The sequence below is a fragment of the Maniola hyperantus genome, chromosome 27, assembly GCF_902806685.2.
Source record: "Maniola hyperantus chromosome 27, iAphHyp1.2, whole genome shotgun sequence".
Taxonomy (NCBI): domain Eukaryota; kingdom Metazoa; phylum Arthropoda; class Insecta; order Lepidoptera; family Nymphalidae; genus Maniola; species Maniola hyperantus.
The window spans coordinates 4,808,728-4,832,508 of NC_048562.1; the positions used below are offsets into that span (position 1 = coordinate 4,808,728).

At 37.7% G+C, this 23,781-nt stretch overlaps 2 protein-coding genes across 4 annotated transcripts in view; both read left to right on the forward strand.

Moving 5' to 3' along the window:
- Positions 1–9,563, forward strand: part of LOC117994594 (zinc finger protein 729-like) — a 36,776-nt gene extending 27,213 nt beyond the window's left edge. For 2 of the 3 annotated variants that reach the window (XM_069507847.1, XM_069507848.1), the window contains exons 23-31: positions 2,492–2,653; positions 3,334–3,478; positions 4,337–4,441; positions 5,371–5,485; positions 6,706–6,842; positions 7,473–7,568; positions 7,803–7,892; positions 8,061–8,159; positions 9,020–9,563. In XM_069507847.1, the coding sequence (XP_069363948.1) occupies positions 2,492–2,653; positions 3,334–3,478; positions 4,337–4,441; positions 5,371–5,485; positions 6,706–6,842; positions 7,473–7,568; positions 7,803–7,892; positions 8,061–8,159; positions 9,020–9,124 (1,054 nt within the window). In that variant the 3' untranslated portion in view covers positions 9,125–9,563. The remainder of the gene's footprint in view (positions 1–2,491; positions 2,654–3,333; positions 3,479–4,336; positions 4,442–5,370; positions 5,486–6,705; positions 6,843–7,472; positions 7,569–7,802; positions 7,893–8,060; positions 8,160–9,019) is intronic. The other variant, XM_034982528.2, reaches the window with a different exon arrangement.
- Positions 9,564–10,988: 1,425 nt separating this feature from the next.
- Galphaf (G protein alpha subunit f) lies at positions 10,989–20,751 on the forward strand. The gene is made up of 10 exons (XM_034982465.2): positions 10,989–11,044; positions 14,577–14,687; positions 15,174–15,268; positions 15,994–16,162; positions 17,377–17,474; positions 17,765–17,879; positions 18,079–18,165; positions 18,528–18,658; positions 19,702–19,870; positions 20,550–20,751. The coding sequence occupies exons 2-10, from the start codon at positions 14,589–14,591 to the stop codon at positions 20,745–20,747; spliced, it is 1,161 nt and encodes a 386-aa protein (XP_034838356.1). The 5' UTR covers positions 10,989–11,044; positions 14,577–14,588; the 3' UTR covers positions 20,748–20,751.
- Positions 20,752–23,781: the final 3,030 nt, after the last annotated feature.

Sequence of the window (23,781 nt, forward strand, 5' to 3'; positions counted from 1 at the left end):
TTAATAATTGCACTTACCCGCTCTGGGTCTATTTGCATACCTTTCTCAGAAAAAATATGGCCAAAATACTTCACCTCTTTTAATTTATATTGAAATTTATTCTTATTAAAGCGAACATTATGTTCTCTAGCCCGTTCAAAAACCTTTTTTAATATTGCATCATGCTCTTGTTCAGTTTCACCACATATTAACAAATCATCACAGTACACTATCACGCCTGGAATATCTCCAAAGGCTGTTTCACTATATTTTTGGAAAATTTCCGGTGCTACTGATAAACCAAATGGCATTCTTAGGAACTTATAACAACCAAATGGACTATTAAATGTACATAAATCATTCGAATCTTCTGAAAGTTTAATATTATAAAAACCATCGGATAAATCTAGCACTGAAAAATACTTTTTATTACAAAGTTTAGTTATAATTTCATCAATGGTGGGAATCAAATGATGTTCTCTTATTAATACTTTATTAAGATCTTTAGGATCTAAACAAATTCTAAGCGAACCATCTTTCTTTTCTATAATAACCAAGTTGCTTACAAAACTTTTAGGGTGATCGACCTTCGCGATGACTTTGTGCTTCACCAGAGCTTCCAACTTGTCCGCAAGGCGATCCTTCAGTGCGTTAGGCACTCGCCGTGGGGGTCGCACCACAGGCTCCACGCCGGGTTGAATGCGTAGCTGCAGTGAGCTCTTAAACTCCCCGACTCCCTGAAACAGTTCGTTATTCATATTAACAATTGAGTCTTTACTCATTTTCATATTAGTATTAGTGCAACTTGTAAATGTATTAATATTATTATTAGTATTTAAGAGCCTAAGCTTTACCAAAGAGCTTAGCCCTAGGATCGGTCTAACCGGTTCATTAATAATTAAAAACTCAGTGTTGAACCACTCATTGTTATTAATATTATTATTAGAATATACTTTTAATGTGACCTTTCCTATAGGAAATAATTTTCCTCCACCAAAGACTTCTATTATGGTTTTTGTCTCAGACATTTTTATTTTTGTCTCATCATCGACAATTTTTTAAGGTCCCGCAAACTCAAAACATTTATTTGGGCCCCCGTGTCACACTTAAAACAGACCCTCTTATTTTCAACTTGCAACAATGTATTCCATTCATTTTTAGTAAAATCTATTGAGTATACTAGTCATAAATCATGAATGTTATTAATATTATCCAGCTTTTGATTCTTAGACATACATCCTACACTAAAATGATTTAATTTTCCACATTTTAAACAAGTTTTTCCAAAGGCTGGACACTGCCTAGGACCATGTACCTTATTATACTTTTTACACTGATAATTGTTTTTATTCAAGTTATTTTTATAATTATTTTGACAATTTTTCTTATTATTAATATTATTATGGGGCCTACTATACTTAGCTTTGCTATTGTTGCTCGCCGGGGTAGTCAGCTGCCGGGTTGTGCTTGCTGCTGCCACCGCATTCACCTCCGAGCTGTGTAGCACCATAAGTTGCTGACTGGACAGCTCCGCTGATCGACATATGTCCAGTGCCTTGTCCAGTGTGAGGTCCTTAATTTCTAATAATTTTTGTTGCACTCGTGTCTGTTTCACGCCGATGACGAGTCTGTCCCGTAACATCCTGTCCTTTTGTTGACCAAAGTTACAGCTGTCTGCCAGTTTTCTTAAGTCTGAGTAAAATGTGTCAAAATTTTCTCCGTCTTGTTGTACTCTTCTATTAAAATTGTAACTTGCCATTACTTCATTACTTTTCGGCTTGAAATATTCGTCGAATAACTTGATAACTTCCTCTAATTTCGGTTTATCTTCTTTTTTTAATACGTTGAGGTATAGTTCCAGGGCTGAAGATCCAATGCAATTTAATAATAATGCTGCTTTTCTTGGTTCAGACAACTTCTCAAAACCCGCCGCCAGCATAAATATCTTAAACGAATCCTTGAATTTTTGCCACTGCTGCCAGCACGTATCCAAATCTTCCAGATCTATTCCTCGCGGCATCTTAAATTCGACACCACACATGTCACCTTGCATCGTAGTCGTTGCCCCGTCAGCCATTGTCTTTGTTCAGTCCAAACTTGTAATCCGTTTTAATCTGATGTTTTGTTCGAAAACGGCTGCGCCATGTAACGTTGTGTTAAATAAAATAATGTTTCTTTAAATTATCTGGCTTTATTTTAATATTTACACTTGGATTATCTTAGTAATTAATATTAATACAATGCGCTTAGTGTGCACGGATCTGGCCAACTCTTACAAGTGAAAGTCTATCAATTGACGTTGACACATGACAGGTGACACCTACGTACAACATTGACAATAATTGGTCACTTGTCTATGAGTTGTCTCTGCTACATATTGCACACTACAAATTTTAATAGTAGGTTCGCGAGGCGAGCAGCGGGGAAGAGTGAGAGGAAACGCATTCCAGCGAGGTGCGCAGATATTTTTGATGGGTTGTACTAACTAGTCTTACTCCCCCTTACTCAACAGAGAAGTTCACGGCTGTTCATCAGGCGGGCTCCGTGCTCGCGCGCACACGTGCCCGGTGTGCGCGCGCGTGTTCCGCTCCGCGTCCGTGCGCAACGAGCACGTCCGCGCGCACACTAGCGACCAGCCCATCTCTTGTGATGTGTGCGGCGTCACTTTTACACGGTTAGTGTATGTCAGGATAGGGCTGCCTTCATAAGGATGAATGAATGAATGAATGAATGAATTATTTATTCAATAAAATGCATGATGATTGATGATGATGATTATGATGATTGATGATTAATCAAAATAAGCCAGGATTGCAACGTTATAGATTAGAATAGAATAGAATAGATTTTTATTCAAATAAACTTTTACAAGTGCTTTTGAATCGTCAACTAGTTAAATTTACCACTGGTTTGGAATGCCGTTCCTACCGAGAAGAACCAGCAAGAAACTCGGCGGTTGCTCTTTTCAGAGATCAATTTATAATAATATTATACCTACTATATTGTACAAGCAATTGCAGCCCCGTGCATTGTTTCAAATCCAAGATTTCTTATTATTAACATAGTGTTCGACTGTATAATATGCTTTTTTTAACAGCACTCTTTTAATAGATTTTTTAAACTTGTGTAAACCGAGCCTACGTGGGCGTACTAACAATATTCTCGTCTCGAGACAATACAAACCATCCTCAACAATAACTATAGCAACCCTTCATTTATGAGTCATGACAACAACATCTCCTATGACAAGACAACCCTAACTGACGCTACTTAGGTCTCTACCTACACCGGCTCCTCCATCCCCATACCGGTTCCAGACCAACCAGCTAACTTAGTATATACTGTCTGGTATAGGGCGACAGAGATGCGGAACCACAGGCTCACCCACTCGGACGTCCGGCCGTGGGCGTGCACGCGGTGTGCCAAGCGGTTCCGCGTCAAATCTGACCTGAAAACGCATATGAAAGTCAAACATCCCACGGAGTTGGCGGTTATTGAGGTATGTACCTTAAAATCATATACTATACTAGCTTATGCTCGCAACTTCGTCCGCGTAGACTACACAAATTTCAAACCCCTATCACAACCCCGGCCGTTGCACTATTGTCGTACCTACTCCTAGCACAAGCTTGACGCTTAGTTGGAGAGGAAAGGGGAATATTAGTCATTTAAACATAGCTAATATTCTTTAAAAAAATTGTAAGGGTGTTAATTTTCATCTTGCATTTCTTTTTAATTTTAGTTTTATGCATTTACTAGCTTATGCTCGCGACTTCGTCCGCGTGGGCTACACAAATTTCAAACCCCTATTTCACCCCCTTAGGGGTTGAATTTTCAAAAATCCTTTCTCAGCGGATGCCTATGTCATAATAGCTATCTGCATGCCAAATTTCAGCCCGATCCGTCGAGTAGGTTGAGCGTTGTGCGTTGATAGATCAGTCAGTCAGTCAGTCAGTCACCTTTTCCTTTTATATATTTAGATTATACAGCTGTCATGTCAAAAGTAAAGTTAGCTTTAGTTTTAAGTTTGCGTAAAAATTATCACCACTATATCTTACAAATCCATCAACCGATTAAAAGTGTAACTTATTACCTATACATACTAATATTATAAATGCGAAAGTGTGTCTGTCTGTCTGCTAGCCTTTCACAGCCCATTTGTTCAACCGATTTTGACGAAACTTGGTACAGCTATAGCTTACATCCCGGGGAAGGACATAGGCTACTTTTTATCCGGGAAAATCAAAGAGTTCCCACGGGATTTTTGAAAACCTAAATCCACGCGGACGAAGTCGCGGGCATCCTCTAAATTTTAATAAATTATTTGATTTTGATTTTGATTTTGAAATTTTCTTAGATCGAGGGTACGAGTTGCACCCCAGAAGAGATTCTGCGACATCTTAAGAACAACAATATAGGCCAGGACAGTGTTATTGAAATTACTATGATCTCTTTTCCTAAGGTAAGTTGCGACAGTACGACATGCGGAATGTACCTAAGCTATGGCTTATGTGAGCCTAATATCTGAAAGCCTCAATAGCTCAACGGGTAGAGGAGTGGACTGAAAACCTAAAGGTCGACGTTTCAAACCCCGGCCGTTACACTATTGTCGTACCTACTCCTAGCACAAGCTTGACGCTTAGTTGGAGAGGAAAGGGGAATATTAGTCATTTTAACATAGCTAATATTCTTTAAAAAAAAATCTTTATTTGTAAGGGTGTTAATTTGCATCTTGCATTTCTTTTTAATTTTAATTTTAGTTTTATGCATTTACTAGCTTATGCTCGCGACTTCGTCCGCGTGGGCTACACAAATTTCAAAGCCCTATTTCAGCCCCTTAGGATTTTAATTTTCAGAAACCCTTTCTTAGCGGATGCTACGTCATAATAGCTATCTGCATGCTAAAATTCAGCCTGATCCGTCCAGTAGTTTGAGCTGTGCGTTAATCGATCAGTCAGTCAGTCACCTTATCAACGCATAGGCTAAACCGCTGGTCCTAGAGACATGAAATTTGGATAGTGTGTTCTTTGTTAATAAAATTGAAAAAACTATTGTTAGAAAAGACATATTACTCGATTAATGGCACCGATTCTAAGCACAACCTAATTTTAGAGTATTCGCACCCTCTTCTTATTATTGTAATATGAAAAGGACAGAAGCAGTTTGACATTTCTAAATTTAATTTTTAGATGGTAAAACCCGTGATTTTATCACGCACTCGCAAACCTACTGTTTAAATTTGTATTGTGCACTAAAATTTAGAGTCTTTAAATGTAAAGTTCATGTTCTGTCCCTTTTTATCATTTATAAAAAGAAAAGGATGCAGATACTCTAAATTTAGTTTAGAGGAAGACAACGGAATCGGTGCCAATATATCCAATATTTTTACAGGATTCCACAAACATAGTGCCGAATTCTATGCGAGCTCTGTCTATGTTGTCCCATGTGCCGCGAACGAAAATAGATTGCAACTGGGACAGGAACATAACTACACTTGACCAGTCCAGTAAGTATATAAAGCCGACCCCCCCCCCCCGATACCCACTGAGCTCATTTGACATTGGTTGGTTCTATATTGCTGCTTCATTGAGTGATATTAAAATTACTTTTTGTAGAAAAGATTCCGACGAATTGAGAACCTCCTCCTTTTTTTGAAGTCGGTTAAAAACCTTCAATGGATTAAAAATAAATTCATAAAACGTAAACTCACTGAAAAATCCTATTACAATGTAAAGGATTATTTAAAAAAAAATTTTTACAAAAAAAAAAAACCGACTTCGTTACACAAACACTAAAATTGAAAAATAATTTAATTTATTACCGAATATATTATGTATACAAGAGTTAATATAGTTCCATAATAATACTTTTTGGTGCCGGTGCCAATTAGCTTTAGCTGCGCGAATCGTCTAGACTTCATATTTTTATGGGACTCCACAATGGCACCTCATTGGCACCGACCCCAAAAAATATTATAATGGAACTATATTAACTCTTGTATACATAATATATTCGGTAATAAATTAAATTATTTTTCAATTTTTAGTGTTTGTGTAACGAAGTCGGTTTTTATTTTTTTTTGTAAAAAAATTTTATTTCACAATTTTTAGTGGCCCCATGGAATTATGCTATGACTGGTTAAAAATCTACTGTTTACTAAGCTATTACACTGATCGCGAGCAATTTACTCTTATCCGTTGAGGAGTTCCAGTATCTATCTTCGAAGATGTTCATCAGATCTTCACCAAATTGAAATGGGACCAACTTTGAAGTATACCCTTTCAAACAAAAAAAGAATTTTCGAAATCGGTCCAGGCGTTTTCGAGTAATCGGGGAACATACATAAAACATAAAAAAAAAAAAAAAAAAGATTCCGACGAATTGAGAACCTCCTCCTTTTTTTGAAGTCGGTTAATGATAAGCAGGCTTGTGATAGTTCTAATAAGTTTCAATAATTTTGTAAAGTGGTGATAGTAAAAAGAATACCCGGCTGAGTTTGTTGTGGGCTCTTCTCAGACCTGGGCGCGTTTGGAACCCTCACAGCTTTAGTTTTAAGTTTGCCTTATAATAATTATTATCACCACTATATCTTTCAAATCCAACATCTGACTATCAAAAAGAGCAATTTATTACCTGTTTTGAATAAATCATTTGACTTTGACTTTGACTTTTTGACACTGAATTAGCGAATCAGTATAGGCAGGTCAATCAAACAAATCTTTGTAGATGCATCCCAACCAATTCAACTTGACCGTGGCATAGAGAAAAACCCGCGAAAACCACTCATACTACAAAGAAGCAATGAAGCTTCACAGAGTTTGCAAGACACCTACAATGTACCTGCGCAGAACGTCGTTGGAGAGGTAAGCACAGATAAGCACTATTTTACTTTAAAATCATTTTTAGGGTCTCCAGAGAAAAAAAAACCGGCAAAGTGCGAGTCAAACACACGCACCGAGGGTTCCGTACTCGGGTATTTTTTCGACATTTTGCACGATAGCTCAAAAAGTATCCATACTAATATCATAAATGCGAAAGTGTGTCTCTATGTCTGTCTGCTAGCCTTTCACGGCTCAACTATTCAACAAACCCGGGGAAGGACATAGGCTACTTTTTATCCCGGAAAATTAAAGAGTTCCCACAGGATTTTTTATGTTACTGTTATGTGACTAGTTATGTATAAAAATAAATAAAAATCTGTTTTAGAATGTACCTACAAATAAAGCCCTTTCATAATAATTATGAAATCCCACTTGGTATAGTTATCTTACTTTGAAAGTTGAAAATACTAATATTTGTTCATGAACACCTTTTAATTTTTTTTTCTGTGATGTAACCACTTCTTGACAGACACGCCAGACAGACGGACAGACAAACAACAAAGTGATAGGATCACTTTGTTGTGATCCTATCACTTTGTTGTTTGTCTGTCCGAGAGTTCTTTTTTTCCTTTTGAGGTACGGAACCCTAAAAATAATTTTATTTATTTGTAGACCCTACAGTTACCTCTCATACTGCAGATAACTGATGATTCCTCACAGAATCCACAAGATATCTACAATATACCTGCGCAGATCGTTGATGGAGAGGTATTAATTAATATTTTATTTTGAGGTTAAGTACACCTATAGTACTCCAGGGTCTGTACTGATCATTTTTAGTTTACTTACCTGTTGGACTTAGTGTCACTTATCTGTTAAATTATAAGTACATTTACCTTTTCTGGTGTACACTTACCAGTCGCGTTTTAGGGAACATTACCTGTCGAATTAGTCTTACTTACCTGTCGAAATAAGGGTACAAAAATTGTATTAAAATTGTAGATTCCTACCATACTGCAACGAAGCACTGAAGTCTCACAGGAACCCCAAGACACTTACAATATTACTCCTCTGCAGAACGTTGATGGAGAGGTAAATAATTAAGGGAATGTTTAAGTTAGTCTCACTTACCTGTCGAATCAAGGGCATACTTCCCATTTTAGTGAAAACTTACCTGTGACTTTTTAGGGAACACTTACCCGTTAAATTTAGTATCACTTGGGTATATGCAATAAAAAAATATTATGCATTGAATTGTAGGCCCTACGAAGACCTGCCATACTGCAGAGAACTGATGAGGCCTCACAGAATCCACAAGCCATCTACAATATTACTCCTCTGCAGAATGTTGATGGAGAGGTAATAATTTAATATTTTATTTCAAGATTAATACATAGCATTTCAGGGTCTGTTCTTATCGGCTTTAGGGTACACTTACCCGTCGAATTAGAGGTATACGTAGCTATTATTGGGTATACTTACCTGTCACCTTTTAAGGAACACATACCTGTCAATTTTACCTTACCTTATTAATAACGGTTACCTTTTAATTTTCATAAATATTTTATTGAGTTATTCTAGGGTAGATAAATAATTGTGTTTTATCTCTCTTATTTACTGTTGTATTTTTTAGTATTATGCATATACATACGTATATTATGTGTATTTACTTTATTTGTTACATTTCTATTGTTTTAGTTTTGGACTACAATAAGGGATATTTTACTTTTACATACTTTACTTACCTTCATGTTATACTAGCTGATGCCCGCGACTTCGTCCGCGTAGATTTCATCAAAATCCCGCGGGAACTCTTTAATTTTCCGGGATAAAAAGTAGCCTATGTGTTAATCCAAGGTATAATCTATCTTCATTCCAAATTTCAGCCAAATCCGTCCAGTAGTTTTTGCGTGAAGGAGTAACAAACATACACACACACACATACATATACAAACTTTCGCCATTATAATATTAGTCGGGACTAGCTTATTCCCGCGACTTCGTTCGCGTGGACTACACAAATTTCAAACCCCTATTTTACGCCCTTAGGGGTTGTATTTTCAAAAATCCTTTCTAAGCGGATGTCTACGTCATAATACCTATCTGCATGCCTTCAGCCTGATCCGTCCAGTAGTTTGAGCTCTGCGTTGATAGATCAGTCAGTCAGTCCCCTTTTCCTAGATTTTAATACTACTTATTAAGTGTATACTATTTTTCAGAATTTGTCAACTTTAAACCTGCAACTTTTACTGCCAGATGGCGCTGTGGGAAATGGAAATCAAATGGTTGACCTGCAATTAGACGATGGAATGTTGTTAGAATAAAATTATATACACCGACTAGACTCATAGTAAAAAATTTAAATGTTTTGCGATAGTTCAATGGAAGCTATAAAAATGTATGTAAGATAATAGAAATTAGCGATGGACAATTTCACAGAATAGATAGTATGTGAAAGAAACCGGCCAAGTGCGAAGAGACTCGCGCACCGAGGATTCCGTATTTCGACATTTTGCACGGAAAATCAAAAACTATTTATGCGTAAAAATAAATAAAAATCTGTTTTAGAAAAATCAGGTAAAGCCTTATCTATGAATTGGTATGGTACTAATTGCTAATGCTAATTATTTGTTCATGAACACATTTTAATATTTTTTTTGTGATAGAACCACAAATTTACTTATGTCTGTTATAAGACCTACCTACCTGCCAGGTTTCATGATTCTAGGTCGATGGGAAGTACCCTGTAGGTTTCTTGACAGACAGACAGACAACTAAGTGATCTTATAAGGGTTCCTCTTTTACTTGTTATTAGTTATTAAGTAGTTTGATTTTGTTGTTAAATTAAACTATTATTATTATTTTAAACGTTGCGTCCAATATACCTTTTAGTTTAAATTAATTTTCAATGATGTTTTGATTAATAAAATATATTTAATAGAGTTAAGTGGAATGAATAAATGTCATTAAGAAATTAATTGTCGTGTCTAATTTTGAACTAGCTAATGCTCGCGACGTCGTCCGCGTGGACTACACAATTTTCAAACCCCTATTTCACCCTCTTAGGGGTTGAATTTTCAAAAATCCTTTCTTAGCGGATGCCTACGTCGTAATACCTATCTGCAAGCCATATTCCAGCCCGAACCGTCCAGTATTTTGAGCTGTGCGTTGATAGATCAGTCAGTCAGTCAGTCACCTTTTCCTTTTATATATTTAGACTAAAGACTAATAACTGCCACAACATGCTTTGCACCTGCGGTGCCAACTATTATACGTTGATAGTATCATCATCAGCATCATCAACTGATAGACGTCCACTGCTGGACATAGGTCTCTTGTAGGGACTTTCACACGCCACGGTCTTGCGCCGCCGCTATCCAGCGGCTCCCTTAGACTTGTTTGATGTCGTCTGTCCACCTAGTGGAGGTCTTCCAACGCTGCGCGTTCCATGCGAAATCGTCATTCTAGCATAGCACCTTGGGACCCCAATATACAGGGTGTAACCAGAACGCTAGCAAAAACGAAGACAAGTAATTTTAATGATGATTACTGATATTATACCATAAAAAAAATATTTTGTAAAAGTTCACGATATATTGCAAATAAAACATTGACTGACGACAGCGGTCAACGAACGTTACGTAAGTAGGCCACTCGGAGTCAATACCACGTCGTAGGTAGGGCATTGACCCCAGTTTTGCAGCATTACGGGTTTGAAAAATACTAAGTCACTAAAACTACAAAATTAGGCAAATGGTTATTGGTATTGAATTAAGTATGTTTAGATACTCGTAGTATAACTAGAACGCTAAGCTTTTGCTCTATCGTTCTGGTTACACCCTATATAGACAGTTTTGAACTATGTACCCTGCCCAGAGAAAGCTCAGAGCTTGAGTCAAGTGTAGGTATAGTACCCACGTGACAGGTCGAGATGGCAGTTGGGGTGAGGACGCCCCGCACAGCGCCCGCGCTTAACCGGTGCGGGGGAGCGCGGGTGACGTGCGGCACGTCCTCCCGCCTCATACTGCGACTGTCATCTCAAGTCTCAACCTGTCGCATACTATACAGATGATAAATGCAACGTGAATGAAATGCAAATATTTGTTTGAAAACACAAAATTAGCGAGCGCAGCAATTATCGATAATATCGGTTATCATTGATAACATTATCACTGATAAAATATCTTCCACATTAATTTCTGAACTGTGATTGGAAAGTGTCGTGTTGCTAACAAGGAGGTAAGGTAAGTATTAATTATTAATAATACTTTGTATTATATTTGTTCGTAGCCTCGGTGCCTCCTTTGACAGAAATATACCTTTTAGTAGAAATGCGTAGCGAAGCGCTACGCTAGATGCTACGACGACCGCTACGGGCGCGGCATTTCAAAGATCACCGTCATAGTTAGTTTGCAAACAATATTTTTGGCCGACTTCCAAAAAGGAGGTGATTCTCAATTCGGCCTGTTTTTTAATTTATGTACACCAAAGTTTTCGAGGTTTCTGGACCGATTTGCCAATTTTTTCAATCGACAGCAGATCCGTGGTGGTCCCATAAAAATTTCTGGATCCAACTCCTTAATCCTGATGCTGAAGGGTTACTGTCCGCCTAAGTTATCAAGATTCAGGAGGTGTTCATAGTGAATTAATATTGTAGATACGATAGGAACTTTTGGTAGGTTGTTGTGACTTGTGTAGTGTAGTGCCTGTGTTGGAGTTCAGATCCTCATATATTCATCATCATATTGATCAACCCATCACTGGCCCACTACTAAGTACGGGTCTATGAGAATGAGAAAGGTTTAGGCCACAATCCATCACGCTGGCCAAGTGCGGATTGTCAGACTTTACACACCTTGAGAACATCATGTACAATTCTCAGGCATGCAGGTTTCCTCACGATGTTTTCCTTCACCATTAAAGTAAATGATATAATTTATAAATGCTTAAAATGCACGTAACTCGAAAAGTTAGAGGTGCGTGCCCGGGATGGAACCCACGGCCTCCCGCAAATGATGTCGAATTTTGACGCAATGGTAAGCGCTGTAATTGTCTTATTAGCGGGAGGTCCCTGGTTCGATTCCCGGCAGGGGTTTGGAATATTATAATTTCTAAATTTCTGGTCTGGTCTGGGATTTCTACCGGCAAAACCGTGCCGCCAAGCGTTCTGGTACGTTGCCGTGTGGACTTAATAAAAAAACTGTCAAGGCCCTTCCAGGTTAGCCCGCTTCCATCTAAGACTGCATCATCACTTACCATCAGGTGAGATTGCCAGTCAATGGCTAACTTGTATTTCAATAAAAACAATAAAAAAACCCGGTCAAGTGCGAGTCAGGCTCGTGCAAGGAGGGTTCCGTACTACAGTCGTATTTTTTCGACATTTTGCACGATAATTAAAAATCTATGATACATAAAAAGAAATAAAGATCTGTTTTAGAATGCACAAGTGAAGCCCTTTCATATGATACCCCATTTGATATAGTTATCTTACTTCGAAAGTTGAAAATAGCAATATTTGTTCATGACCACAATTTTTTTTTGTGTGATGTAACCACAAATTCACGGTTTTCAGATTTTTCTCCAAATGTCTGCTATAAGACCTACCTTCCTGCCAAATTTCATGATTCTAGGTCAACGGGAAGTACCCTGTAGGTTTCTTGACAGACAGACAACAAAGTGATCTTATAACGGTTCCGTTTTTCCTTTTGAGGTACGGAACCCTAAAAACTGTCATGCCCCTTCCGGGTTAGCCCTCTTCTATCTTAGACTGCATCATCACTTACCACCAGGTGAGATTGCCAGTTAAGGGCTTACTTGTATATCTGAATAAAGAAATTAAAAAGTAATAATTTGGTATAGGTACTTAGAATATAAATATTATGTTAGATAAGTTACATAAAGATTAAAAAAACAAAATTTGGAAAACCTACCTAAGTACTAAGTACCTACATGCAATTAATGTAAATTGGATGTTAATGGTTTTTAAAGATAAAACATTTTATAATGGCAATTAAAAATTAGCGTTCAAGTGTTGTGATTTAATGATATTCAGATTACTTGGAAATTGAAATATTTGAGTACCTACTTAGGTACTACTTGACAAATTACTTATCGGAGATGTCCAATGATAATCATTGGACATCTCCGATGTACCGACTAATGTAATATTGTAAATTATTATTATCGGTTCTATTATTTGTAAAATGCTCGAGAAATGTACCTAATTTGTTTGAGAAATGATTTGAATAAATAATGAGGTTAGGTTTTTCGGGTTCCGTACCTCAAAAGGAAAAAACCGGCCAAGTGCGCGTCAGGCTCGCGCAATGAGGGTTCCGTGCTGCAGTCTAATTTTTGACATTTTGCACGATAATTCAAAAACTATGATGCATAAAAATAAATAAAAATCTATTTTAGAATGCACAGATGAATACCTTTCACATGATACCCCACTTGATATAGTTATCTTACTACGAAAATTGAAAATACTAATTATTAGTTTATGACCACAATTTTTTTTTTGTGTGATGTAACCACAAATTCACGGTTTTCAGATTTTTCCCCAAATACCAGCTATAAGACCTACCTACCTACCAAATTTCATGATTCTAGGGCAACGGGAAGTACCCTGTAGGTTTCTTGACAGACAGGCAGACAACAAAGTGATCCTATAAGGGTTCCGTTTTTCCTTTTGAGGCACGGAACCCTAAAAAAGGAACTTCGTTGTTCATCTGCCGTATCGTGTAATGTTGAAATTCTAAATTTCGCCTGCCGGGAACCCCTTTACTTCCCATAAAACGACAGCGCTCACCACTGTGCAAAAAAAAGTACATTTTCAAAAATAAATTATTTCTAAGTGATTATTTCGATTAAATTTTTTTAATAATTACTTGAAGATGGAAACAAATAAACTATTAATAAACTTAAATCTAAAAAAAAAGAAAACAATATTAAATTAAAACTAAAATAAATTAAATTAAATCTAAAACCTCATCGAGACCACCGCAGCGAGGCATTGTACCCAGGATGCTGGCAGCATTACCCCTTTGGATGGCCAAACTAATTCTTTGGCCAAGGTAGCTGCCAGCTCTCGGGTCCCCGGTTGACTCGATAACTCTTTTCGCAATTTCTTCAAAAAGAGCTCGAGCCCCCGGGCCCCACGGCCCCAAGGTCTCCACACCAAAAGGCACGAATACGAAGCTCCCATCGAGGTTTCATATTTGCGCCTTTTGGCCTGTTCGGCGCTGATGGCCGCTGCACCCGCCATAGAGGAGGTCGCCTGAATGTGGGATGCAGCTAAAGTGTCTACACAAGTTGCATCCCAAACAAGCGACCTGCCCATCTTCCACGGTACGAGCGTCATACCATCAGGTCTCTTGCCATCGCCACGTGCCAAGGCACATGGGCGGTGGCAAGGGACCTCCGGATGATGTCGTTAAGGGTACTATGGCGGGAGAAGCGACCAGCGCTTCTCGAACAGGAGAGCCCATGGTGGCCGAAGGCGTCAACGCAGTCACCGCAGTGGCAACGGTGAGGCTGGTTTATTGTGGCGCCAAGCTGATTATTAAATAGAGGGTCTTCCAAAATACGTGAAATCCGCGTCCTTTGTTCTAACTGTAATATCAATTTTAAATTATCGATTAAACTAAAAAAGTGCGTCATTACGGTGTGACGTCACATTCCAGTATTTCATAGAACATCGCATACTAAGTGCGCGTTTTGACGTTTGATAAAAAGTTACTGATTTGACTAGTTGTCAAATACCGTTCTTTATTGCAGATTTAAGAAACTATGCGCATTCTGCCCTGCATGAAGAGCTATAATGAAGATGAATATAACTCCAAACAGATCGACAGAGAAATCAAACTGTGGATCCGGTCTTACAACGAGGTAATTACTAATTATTTAACTACATGCATTATTTCACTAAAAAACCGGCCAAGTGCGAGGCAGGCTCGCGCAACGAGGGTTCCATAAAACAGTCGTGTTTTTTCGACATTGTGCACGATAATTCAAAAACTATGATGCATAAAAATAAATAAAACTCTGTTTTAGAATGCACAGGTGAAGACCTTTCTTGCGATACCCCATTTGATATAGTTATCTTACTTCGAAAATTTAAAATACTAATTATTAGTTCATGACCACAGTTTAATTTTTTTTGTTATGTGTTGTGACCAATTCACGGTTTTCAGATTTTTCCCCAAATGTCAGCTATAAGACCTACCTACCTACCAAATTTCATGATTCTAGGTCAACGGGAAGTACCCTGTAGGTTTCTTGACAGACCGACAGACAGACAACAAAGTGATCCTATAAGGGTCCGTTTTTCCTTTTGAGGTACGGAACCCTAAAAATGAATGTTGTCGTTTTCAGGCCATCAAACTTCTTTTACTCGGAACGGGAGAAAGCGGGAAAACCACCATTTTGAAACAAATGAGGATATTGCATGTGCAAGGATTCACTGCCAGGTAAGTGCTGAGTAGGAATAGATCTTCACATAAACCTATTAGAGAGAGAGCCAGCGCGTGCCAGACCGTTGTTATTTTATAAGAGGTGATAATTTCTCTGCGCATTGTCCCCAACCCCAACACTGGGAGGAACGTTTGTTTGGATCAAGGTGGCTTTGGGAGGTAAATAAAAGTGTAAAAATCTTACGTCAAAGTATAAAGTAATTTTTTTTTTACATTTTCTTCAGACACCCTTAAAACTTTATGGGTGTCTGTTCATGATAGGGGGACAATACGCAGAGAAACTTTCAGCATCGTACCGGAACGGCACGGCTTTGATACTGGTGTTTACTTCTAGATAAAGAAGCTTTCTAATGGTGAAAGAATGAGTAAATCAGTTCAATAGTCAGTGGCGGATAATTACAGCCTTAGTAGCCCAAGGCCCCATGCCATGTAGTAAGTAGGTAACGGCCGCCCCTTTCTCAGCATTCATCATAATTATATATAGACTACATAATGAATTTACTATATTGCCACCTTTTATCATAACATCAGTGAATTTTTTGTCACGATTGGCCGCCCCCAAATATCTAGCCGCCCTAGGCCTGGACCTACTAGGCCTTAGGGCAAATCCGCCACTGTCAATAGTTTCAGAGTTTAACGATTATTAACGATTACAAACAAACAAGATCTTCCCTCTTGATAATATTTTAGCGTAGATAAAAAAGTTAACATTTTATTTACAGCGAAAGAGCCCAAAAAGTCCAACACATAAGGCGGAACACGCACGACGCTATTTACGAGATTGTACGGAATATGTCCACGTTGAGCATTGCACTGCAGAACCCTAAAAATATTCAATTACAACAGTTTATTTTGAAAATTGGTGCGGATGGACCTACGGAATACACAGAGGTATAAATCTAATTGTTGTTCTGTTTGTTGTGGGCTCTTCTCAGACCTGGCGCGTTTGGAACCCTCGTAGCTTTACTTTTAAGTTTAGGTAAGATTGGCTTATTAGGAATTCGAACCTAGGTAGGTACTCGTTATAATTGGGTATTTGCATACATCAAAAATAAATTATTTCTCAGTGAATATTAAATAGAGGGTCTTCCAAAATATGTAAAATCCACGTTCATGGTCAGTTTTAAGTGTAATAACCATTTTAAAATTATCGATTAAACTAAAAAAGCAGGCACGTCATTATGATGTGACATCACATTCCAGCATTTCATAGCATATCGCATTCTAAGTGTGCGTTTTGACGTTTGATAAAATGTTACTGATTTGACTAGTTGTCAAATACCGTACCTATTTCTTTTTATTAACCGACATCAAAAAAAGGAGGAGGTTATCAATTCGACTGTATGTTTTTTTTTTTGGATGTTGTTACGCGATTACTCCGTCAATTATGAACCGATTTTGATGATTCTTTTTGTTTTGTAGGAATATACTTCCGAGGGTGGTCCCATTTAATTTGGTAAAGATTTGATGAATATCTTCGGAGATGGAGAACGGAACTCCTCAATTGATAAGAGTAAATTGCTCGCGATCAGTGTAATAGCTTTGTAAACAGTAGGGTTTTAACCAGTCATAGCATATTTTTAACCGACTTGAAAAAAGGAGAAGGTTCTCAATTCGAATGCATGTCTTTTTATATGTTTGTTACGCGATTTCTTCGCCAAATATGAACCGATTTATAATGATTCTTTGAAACAATAGGTTGTTAACCAGGCATATCATATTTTAGTACGATGGGGCCACTAAAAATTGTAAAATAAAAAAAATTCAAAAAAAACGGTTTTTATTTTTTTGAATTTTTTTTATACTGTTTTACACTACCTTTAGTACGCGATACACTACCTTGTGTACCTTGTGATACACTACCTTTAGTACGCGACTTTAGTCGTAGTTAGTGTATCGTTCGAATCCCGAGTGACACAAACTATATATTTTTTTTTTTTTGAAAAAAAATGAATACTGTGGCTGCATGGCCATATATATATAAAATATATATAAAACTAAAAAGTAATATGCCTACTTTTTAGTTTTGGTAGGGCACTTCTGTTTTAAATTATTTTAATTTTGCTAATATTTTACTTAATTGGTTTTTTTTATTTTTTTTATAGGATTATTTCGACCACGTCAGAGTGCTATGGAAGGACGCCGGAGTGAGGGAATGTTTTAAAAGATCCAACGAATATCAACTGATTGACAGCGCAGAATAGTTAGTCATGTTTTGATCAAAGTAATTTTAATAATAACTTACATACATTTTTCATAGGTACCTTTATTTCAGCGAATATTCAGTCTAAATTAACATATTAGTGCCATCTGTTGTCAAGTGTCTAAAACATTAAATTAGCGCCCTCTTTAATTCAGTTGATATTAACTATAGTTATGGTACTTCATCAGAATTTTCCGTAGTAGTTTGGTAAACTGTCAATAGATGGCGTTGTTTACTTTGTTTTATTTTTATCTTGTTTGATTATTTATTAATTTTTCAAGATTTTTCAGTTTCTTGGACCGTATAGATTTAATAGCTAAATCGGATTACATGCCCTCAGATGCAGATATATTACGATGTCGGCAGAAAACTACGAGCATACAGAAAATTGAATTCAAAGTTAAGGTACCTACCTATCTAAATAATTTAAATTTTTAACAGAATCTTAGTAAAATACCTAACAGCAAATAATTATAATGTAGCTATGTAGCATAACAGCTGGCTAGGCTAGCTTTAAGTTTTATTGTAATATTTTCATATTAAAAAAAAAACAGCTGCTTATATAATAATAATATTATGTATTATTAAACTTTTAATTCCTTAGGTTCCAAAATCTATGCACGGAGGTGTCCAACAATTTTGGATGTTCGATGTTGGTGGTCAGAGAGGTGAAAGAAAGAAATGGATACAAGTAAGAAATATAATTACAAAAATATCTAAAAAATAATATTTAATTGTCTGAGTTAACTAAGTAATTGATTTTTACAAAAATTGCTTCGCTAAGGTACCTACTTACCTACATTCTTTTTCGTAGGTAACTTATAATTTAATATTGCTAAAAAAGGACGGCACATGAATAGACTTTTTAAATGACACGCTCGCGACTGGCAGCTAACGTCACGAGGTTTGACAGCTCTAAATTAAACTTAAAAAACTGTCAAAATATTTCTGTCCTTTTCATCTTATATCAGTAAGAAGAGGATGCGAATGCTCTAAAATTTAGTTGTGCTCAGAATCAGTACCAATGTTTGACTTCGCTAATATATTCCGCAGGTATTTGAGGGTATTCACGCAATATGGTTCCTAGTGGCATGCAGCGATTTCGATCAAACTTTGCGTGAAGACAACACGCAGAACCGGCTCAAGGAATCGCTTGTTTTGTTTGAAGACGTTTGGCACAGCAGGTGAGAAATTACATCATCATCAAACTCATCGCCGGCGCACTACTGAGAACGGCTGTTTCAGAATAAAAAGGTTTTGGCCCATAATCTACAAAGCTAACTAAGTTAAGTACGTATACCTATTGGCAGATTTCACACACCTTTCAGAACATTATGGAGAACTCTAAGGCCTGCAGGTTTCCTCACGATGTTTTCCTAGTCATAATAAATTAATCCATCATCATCATGATCAAACCATCGCCAGCTCACTAAGAGCGCACCTCTCAGCCGGATAGCCCAGTGGTCAGGACGTCCGCCTCCTAATCGAAGGTCGGGGGCTCGATTCCGGGTACGCACCTCTAACTTTTCAGAGCTATGTGCGTTTTAAGTAATTAAATATCACTTGCTTTAACTGTGAAAGAAAACATTATGAGGAAACATGCATGCCTGAGAGTTCTCTTAAGGTGTGTGAAGTCTGCCAATCCGCACTTGACCAGCGTGGTAGACTATGGGCAAAACCCTTCTCACTTTGAGAGGAGACCCGTGCTGTAGTGAGCCGGCGATGGGTTGCTCATGATGATGACGATGGAGTATGGATTATAGGTAACTAGATGATGCCCGCGACTTCGTCCGCGTGGATTTGGGTTTTTAAAAATTCTGTGGAAACTCTTTGATTTTCCGGGATAAAAAGTAGCCTATGTCCTTCCTCGGGATGCAAGCTATCTCTGTACAAAATTTCGTCAAAATCGGTTGAATGGAGGGGCTGTGAAAGGCTAGCAGACACAGACAGACACACTTTCGCATTTATAAGATTAGTATGGACTAGCTTATGCCCGCGACTTCGTCCACGTGGATTTCACCAATTTCAAACCCCTATTTCACCCCCTTAGGGGATGAATTTTCAAAAATCCTTTCTTAGCGGATGGCTACGTCATTATAGCTATCTGCATGCCAAATTTCAGCCTGATCCGTCCAGTAGTTTGAGCTGTGCGTTGATAGATCAGGTCAGTCAGTCACCTTTTCCTTTTATATATTTAGATTAGTAAACTAAGAGGTATTTTTTCTAGATTTCTCATAGACGCGGGTATAATCGTGTTCCTCAACAAACAAGACATCCTGGAGTGGAAGATATCGCAGGGGCGCAGCATCGCCCACTACTTCCCGCAGTACCACCAGTTCGATTCCCCGGGCGACGAATACACTAAGACAAAGTTATTTATAAGGAGCTTGTTCGCTGTAAGTACCTACAGGTCACTCTGTATTCCCTCACTCCCATGAATCATAGGCTGATTTTATGGCAATCCGATACTACCAAAGATGAGGCGAAGGACCGACGAATTTACCTACATATATTCTTGGCTGTAACAAAATGTTTTCTATTAAAAAAACCGGCCAAGTGCAAGTTAGACTTGCACAACGAGGGTTTCGTTCTACAGTCGTATTTTTTCGACATTTTGCACGATAAATCATTATGATACCCCACTTGGTATAGTAATCTTACTTTGAAAATTGTAAATACTATAATTATTTGTTCATGAACACATTTTTTTGTGATGTAACCACATATTCACGGTTTTCGGATTTATTCCTTCACTTGTTCTATAAGACCTACGTACCTGCCAAATTTCATGACTCTTGGTCAACGGGAAGTACCCTATTTGTCTGTTTCTTGACAGACAGACTACTAAGTGATCCTATAAGGATTCCGTTTTTCCTTTTGAGGTACGGAACCCTAAAAATGATTTTTACACACCTGCAATATCTTTTTTTGAAAGACCTTTCAAACAACGAAGAGTTTTCTGCAATCAATTCGAAATTTTAAAAAAAACTCCTAGGTAGGTACTGCTATTTCATAGTTTTACTTTTAAGTTTTCACTTTTGGTAGCAGGCTTCATTGAATGCCAATTTTTTTCAGGAACAAACTAAGAAAAAACACGAACGTCGTAAACTAACCGCTTCAGCAGAACGCTTCGTTGTTATGGAGGCGAGTCGCACGCGCGAGTGCTACTTCCACTTCACGACCGCGACTGACACGGACAACGTGCGCACAGTGTTCCGAGACGTGCACCAGATCATACTGACGCACCATCTCAGCAGCATTGGCGTTTATTAAACGATTTCTTATAGCTACACGTGTTTTATTCCTAATTACAACTGGCATGCATTTGTGAGTTACAACTTACAATAGTTCGAAATCTGAATTAATTTTATACATGCCATCTTACTATAAGCAACGCCATCTGTTGTCAAGTACAAAACAGTACGGACAACGACATCTTGAGTGGAATAAATGAACTTAAATTAATAAAACTTGGAATAAATAACTAATTAAACTTGGAATAAATAAATGAAGAAATTACAATCCTCGTCAATTTACCCTGTCTGAATTTCATAAACAACGCCATCTCTTGCGGAGTAGATAAACTGGGCCAAATAACGGTTCTTAACAATGTTCTGGCATTCTAATCCCGGACAGCACTTTCTCTGAAAGTTAGAGTAAATGTTATAACGCATTTCCCAGCGATAAAAAACTGATTATGTTGTGGTGATCACTAAAAAACCAGCCAAGTGCGAGTCAGACTCGCGCAGCGAGGGTTCCGTACGGCAGTCTCGTTTTTCGTCATTTTGCACGATAAATCAAAAACTATTATGCATAAAAATAAAAATAAATCTGTTTTAGAATGTACAGATAAAGCCCTTTCATAATATGATATCCCACTTAGTATAGTCATCTTACTTAATTGAAAATAAGCCTACCTACTAATTATGTGTTCATGAACACATTTCAATTTTTTTTGCGGTTTAACCACAAATTCACGGTCTTCGGATTTATTCCTTTACTTGTGCCATAAGACCTAAGTACCTACCTACCAAATTTCATGATTCTAGGTGAACGGAAAGTACCCTATAGGTTTTCTTGACAGACACGACAGACGGACAGACAGACAGACAAATAACAAAGTAATTCTATAAGGGTTCCTTTTTTCCTTTTGATGGAGCCTAAAAACTTATAATTGGCTGGTAACCTGATCATATACCTAACAGGTACCTGATGGTCAGTGGCGTGCACAGAGTTTGAGGCCAGGGTAGGCATTAGTTAGGTAGGAACCTGTTTACTGGCAGGCTATAATGGGAAATGAGCATTAAGGTGACGCAGGACGCTCGACCGAAATTGGCAGCGCCCGTGGGTAACATGTTTGCTTTTCACTTGACATTGTATGAGAAAGTTGAGAGGCACGATGATTTTCACCGAAATCAAGCGCGTAAAAAGGGTTTAGGAAAAGTATTTTTGGGAAAAAACTGCTGAATTTATGTTTGCAAAGTAAAGTTATTTCAACTAATGAATAAATAAACTACGTCTAATGATAAATTGTTTTAGAATTTTCATATCCCTAATCTCATTTATTTACGCCCAAAGTTGACATTAATTTAGTGTTTAAATAGGAATCTTTTGAGGCTCGTAACTTTTAAATCAATATTTCTTTCAATGTTTTATGTATCAATAAACCTAGATAAAGACGAGATAAATCGATATAATTCTTAGTTTTGTGCGTACAATATCGAATATTGTTGTAATTTCCCTCCTACGTTTGTATGAAGAAAGCACTGAACTGAGTCCCCTTAAGCTATTACAACTGGGGTAAGCAGTGTATTTATGCCTCTATGACCTGCACGCCACTGCTGATGGTATATTTTTTATTCCGGCTGACGTCAAAATGACGTCATTTCGATGTTAATGAGACATGGTTCCAACGCACAACAGACGAAAACGTTTAAGTGCGGAAACCAGCCCAGAATGAAGAAAGAAAGAAGACATGGTTCCAGCGCATTAGCAATTTGCGGGACTTACCTACCTAAACATGACAGGTCGAGATGGCAATCGAGGTATGAGCCGGGGAGACGCCCCGCACACCCGCACGCCATCTGTGCCGGGGTAGTGCGGGGGCTGTGCGAGCCGTCCCCACCCCGATTGCCACCTCAACCTGTTGCGTACTATGCTAGGTACCTACCGAAAGGATTTTTGAAAATTCAACCCCTAAGGGGGTGAAATAGAGGTCTGAAGTTTGTGTAGTCCACGCGGACGAAATCGCGGGAATAAGGTAGTATTAATTAAAACAAGAACAGTTTTTGGTCCTCAAAAGGACCATTGTTATAAATCCTTTTCATTAGTTAATACTGAATCATATTCGTAGTCTCGCAGATAACAATCTTCATAAAATTAAAATATTTATGCTTCTAACATGGCTTCCATCTTCTTCAAAAAACATTATAATTATTCACTATTCACTGGGTATTCTCCATTGTTCGTAAAATAGGTACATAATTTAACTATCCTACATAATAACATCGCTTGTAGCTCGACGCCCGCTAGATGTTTCCGAATTAATTCCTGTTTGCATCATAATCCACGCTCCTTTGATACATCCGCATGGCTTTCATGCCTTCAATGTTCGCATGTCGGGCCAGTTCTCCGGGTAGGAGCAGTTTAGTAGCACTACTTATTTCTGTATCGCTCATAGTGTTTTTTTTCGCGTAAACCGCCAGTCTTCCCGCTTCCGTGGCGATTTTTTCTATCATATCATTGACGAAATTGTTCATAATCAGCATCGATTGACGAGATATGCCTATTTGGTTCTCCCTTCCGTCATTCAGCGAACGCAGCACTTTGAACAGATAAATACCGAAGCTTTGATAATTCTTCTTCTTCTTACTTTTCTTAGTAATCGGTTTGGTGAGAACTTTGTCTGGTTTCTCCATCGTCGTAGGTTTCTTTGCAGCCTTTGGCGCCATCTTTTTGAATTCTGTATTTTTTTAAACTTTCATCAAGCATTCGTTTTAAATGTGGCATGTTATATAGAAAATGCTTGTCTGGTAAAATGTACTACTGGTACGAGCGAAAAATTTACACGGGCCAATACATACAGAACACATACAATAAATACAGAATTTATTGAAGAAATGCCTTGCTATTTATTTTCTAACAAAACTGACTGCTTTATGCAATTATTTCGATCATAAAATTTTTAAACCGGCCAAGTGCGAGTCGAACTCACGCAGGAAGGGTTCCATACCATTATTTATAAAAACGAGCAAATAAAATACGTTTGTTGTATGGAAGCCGCCTTAATTATTTATTTTATTCTGTT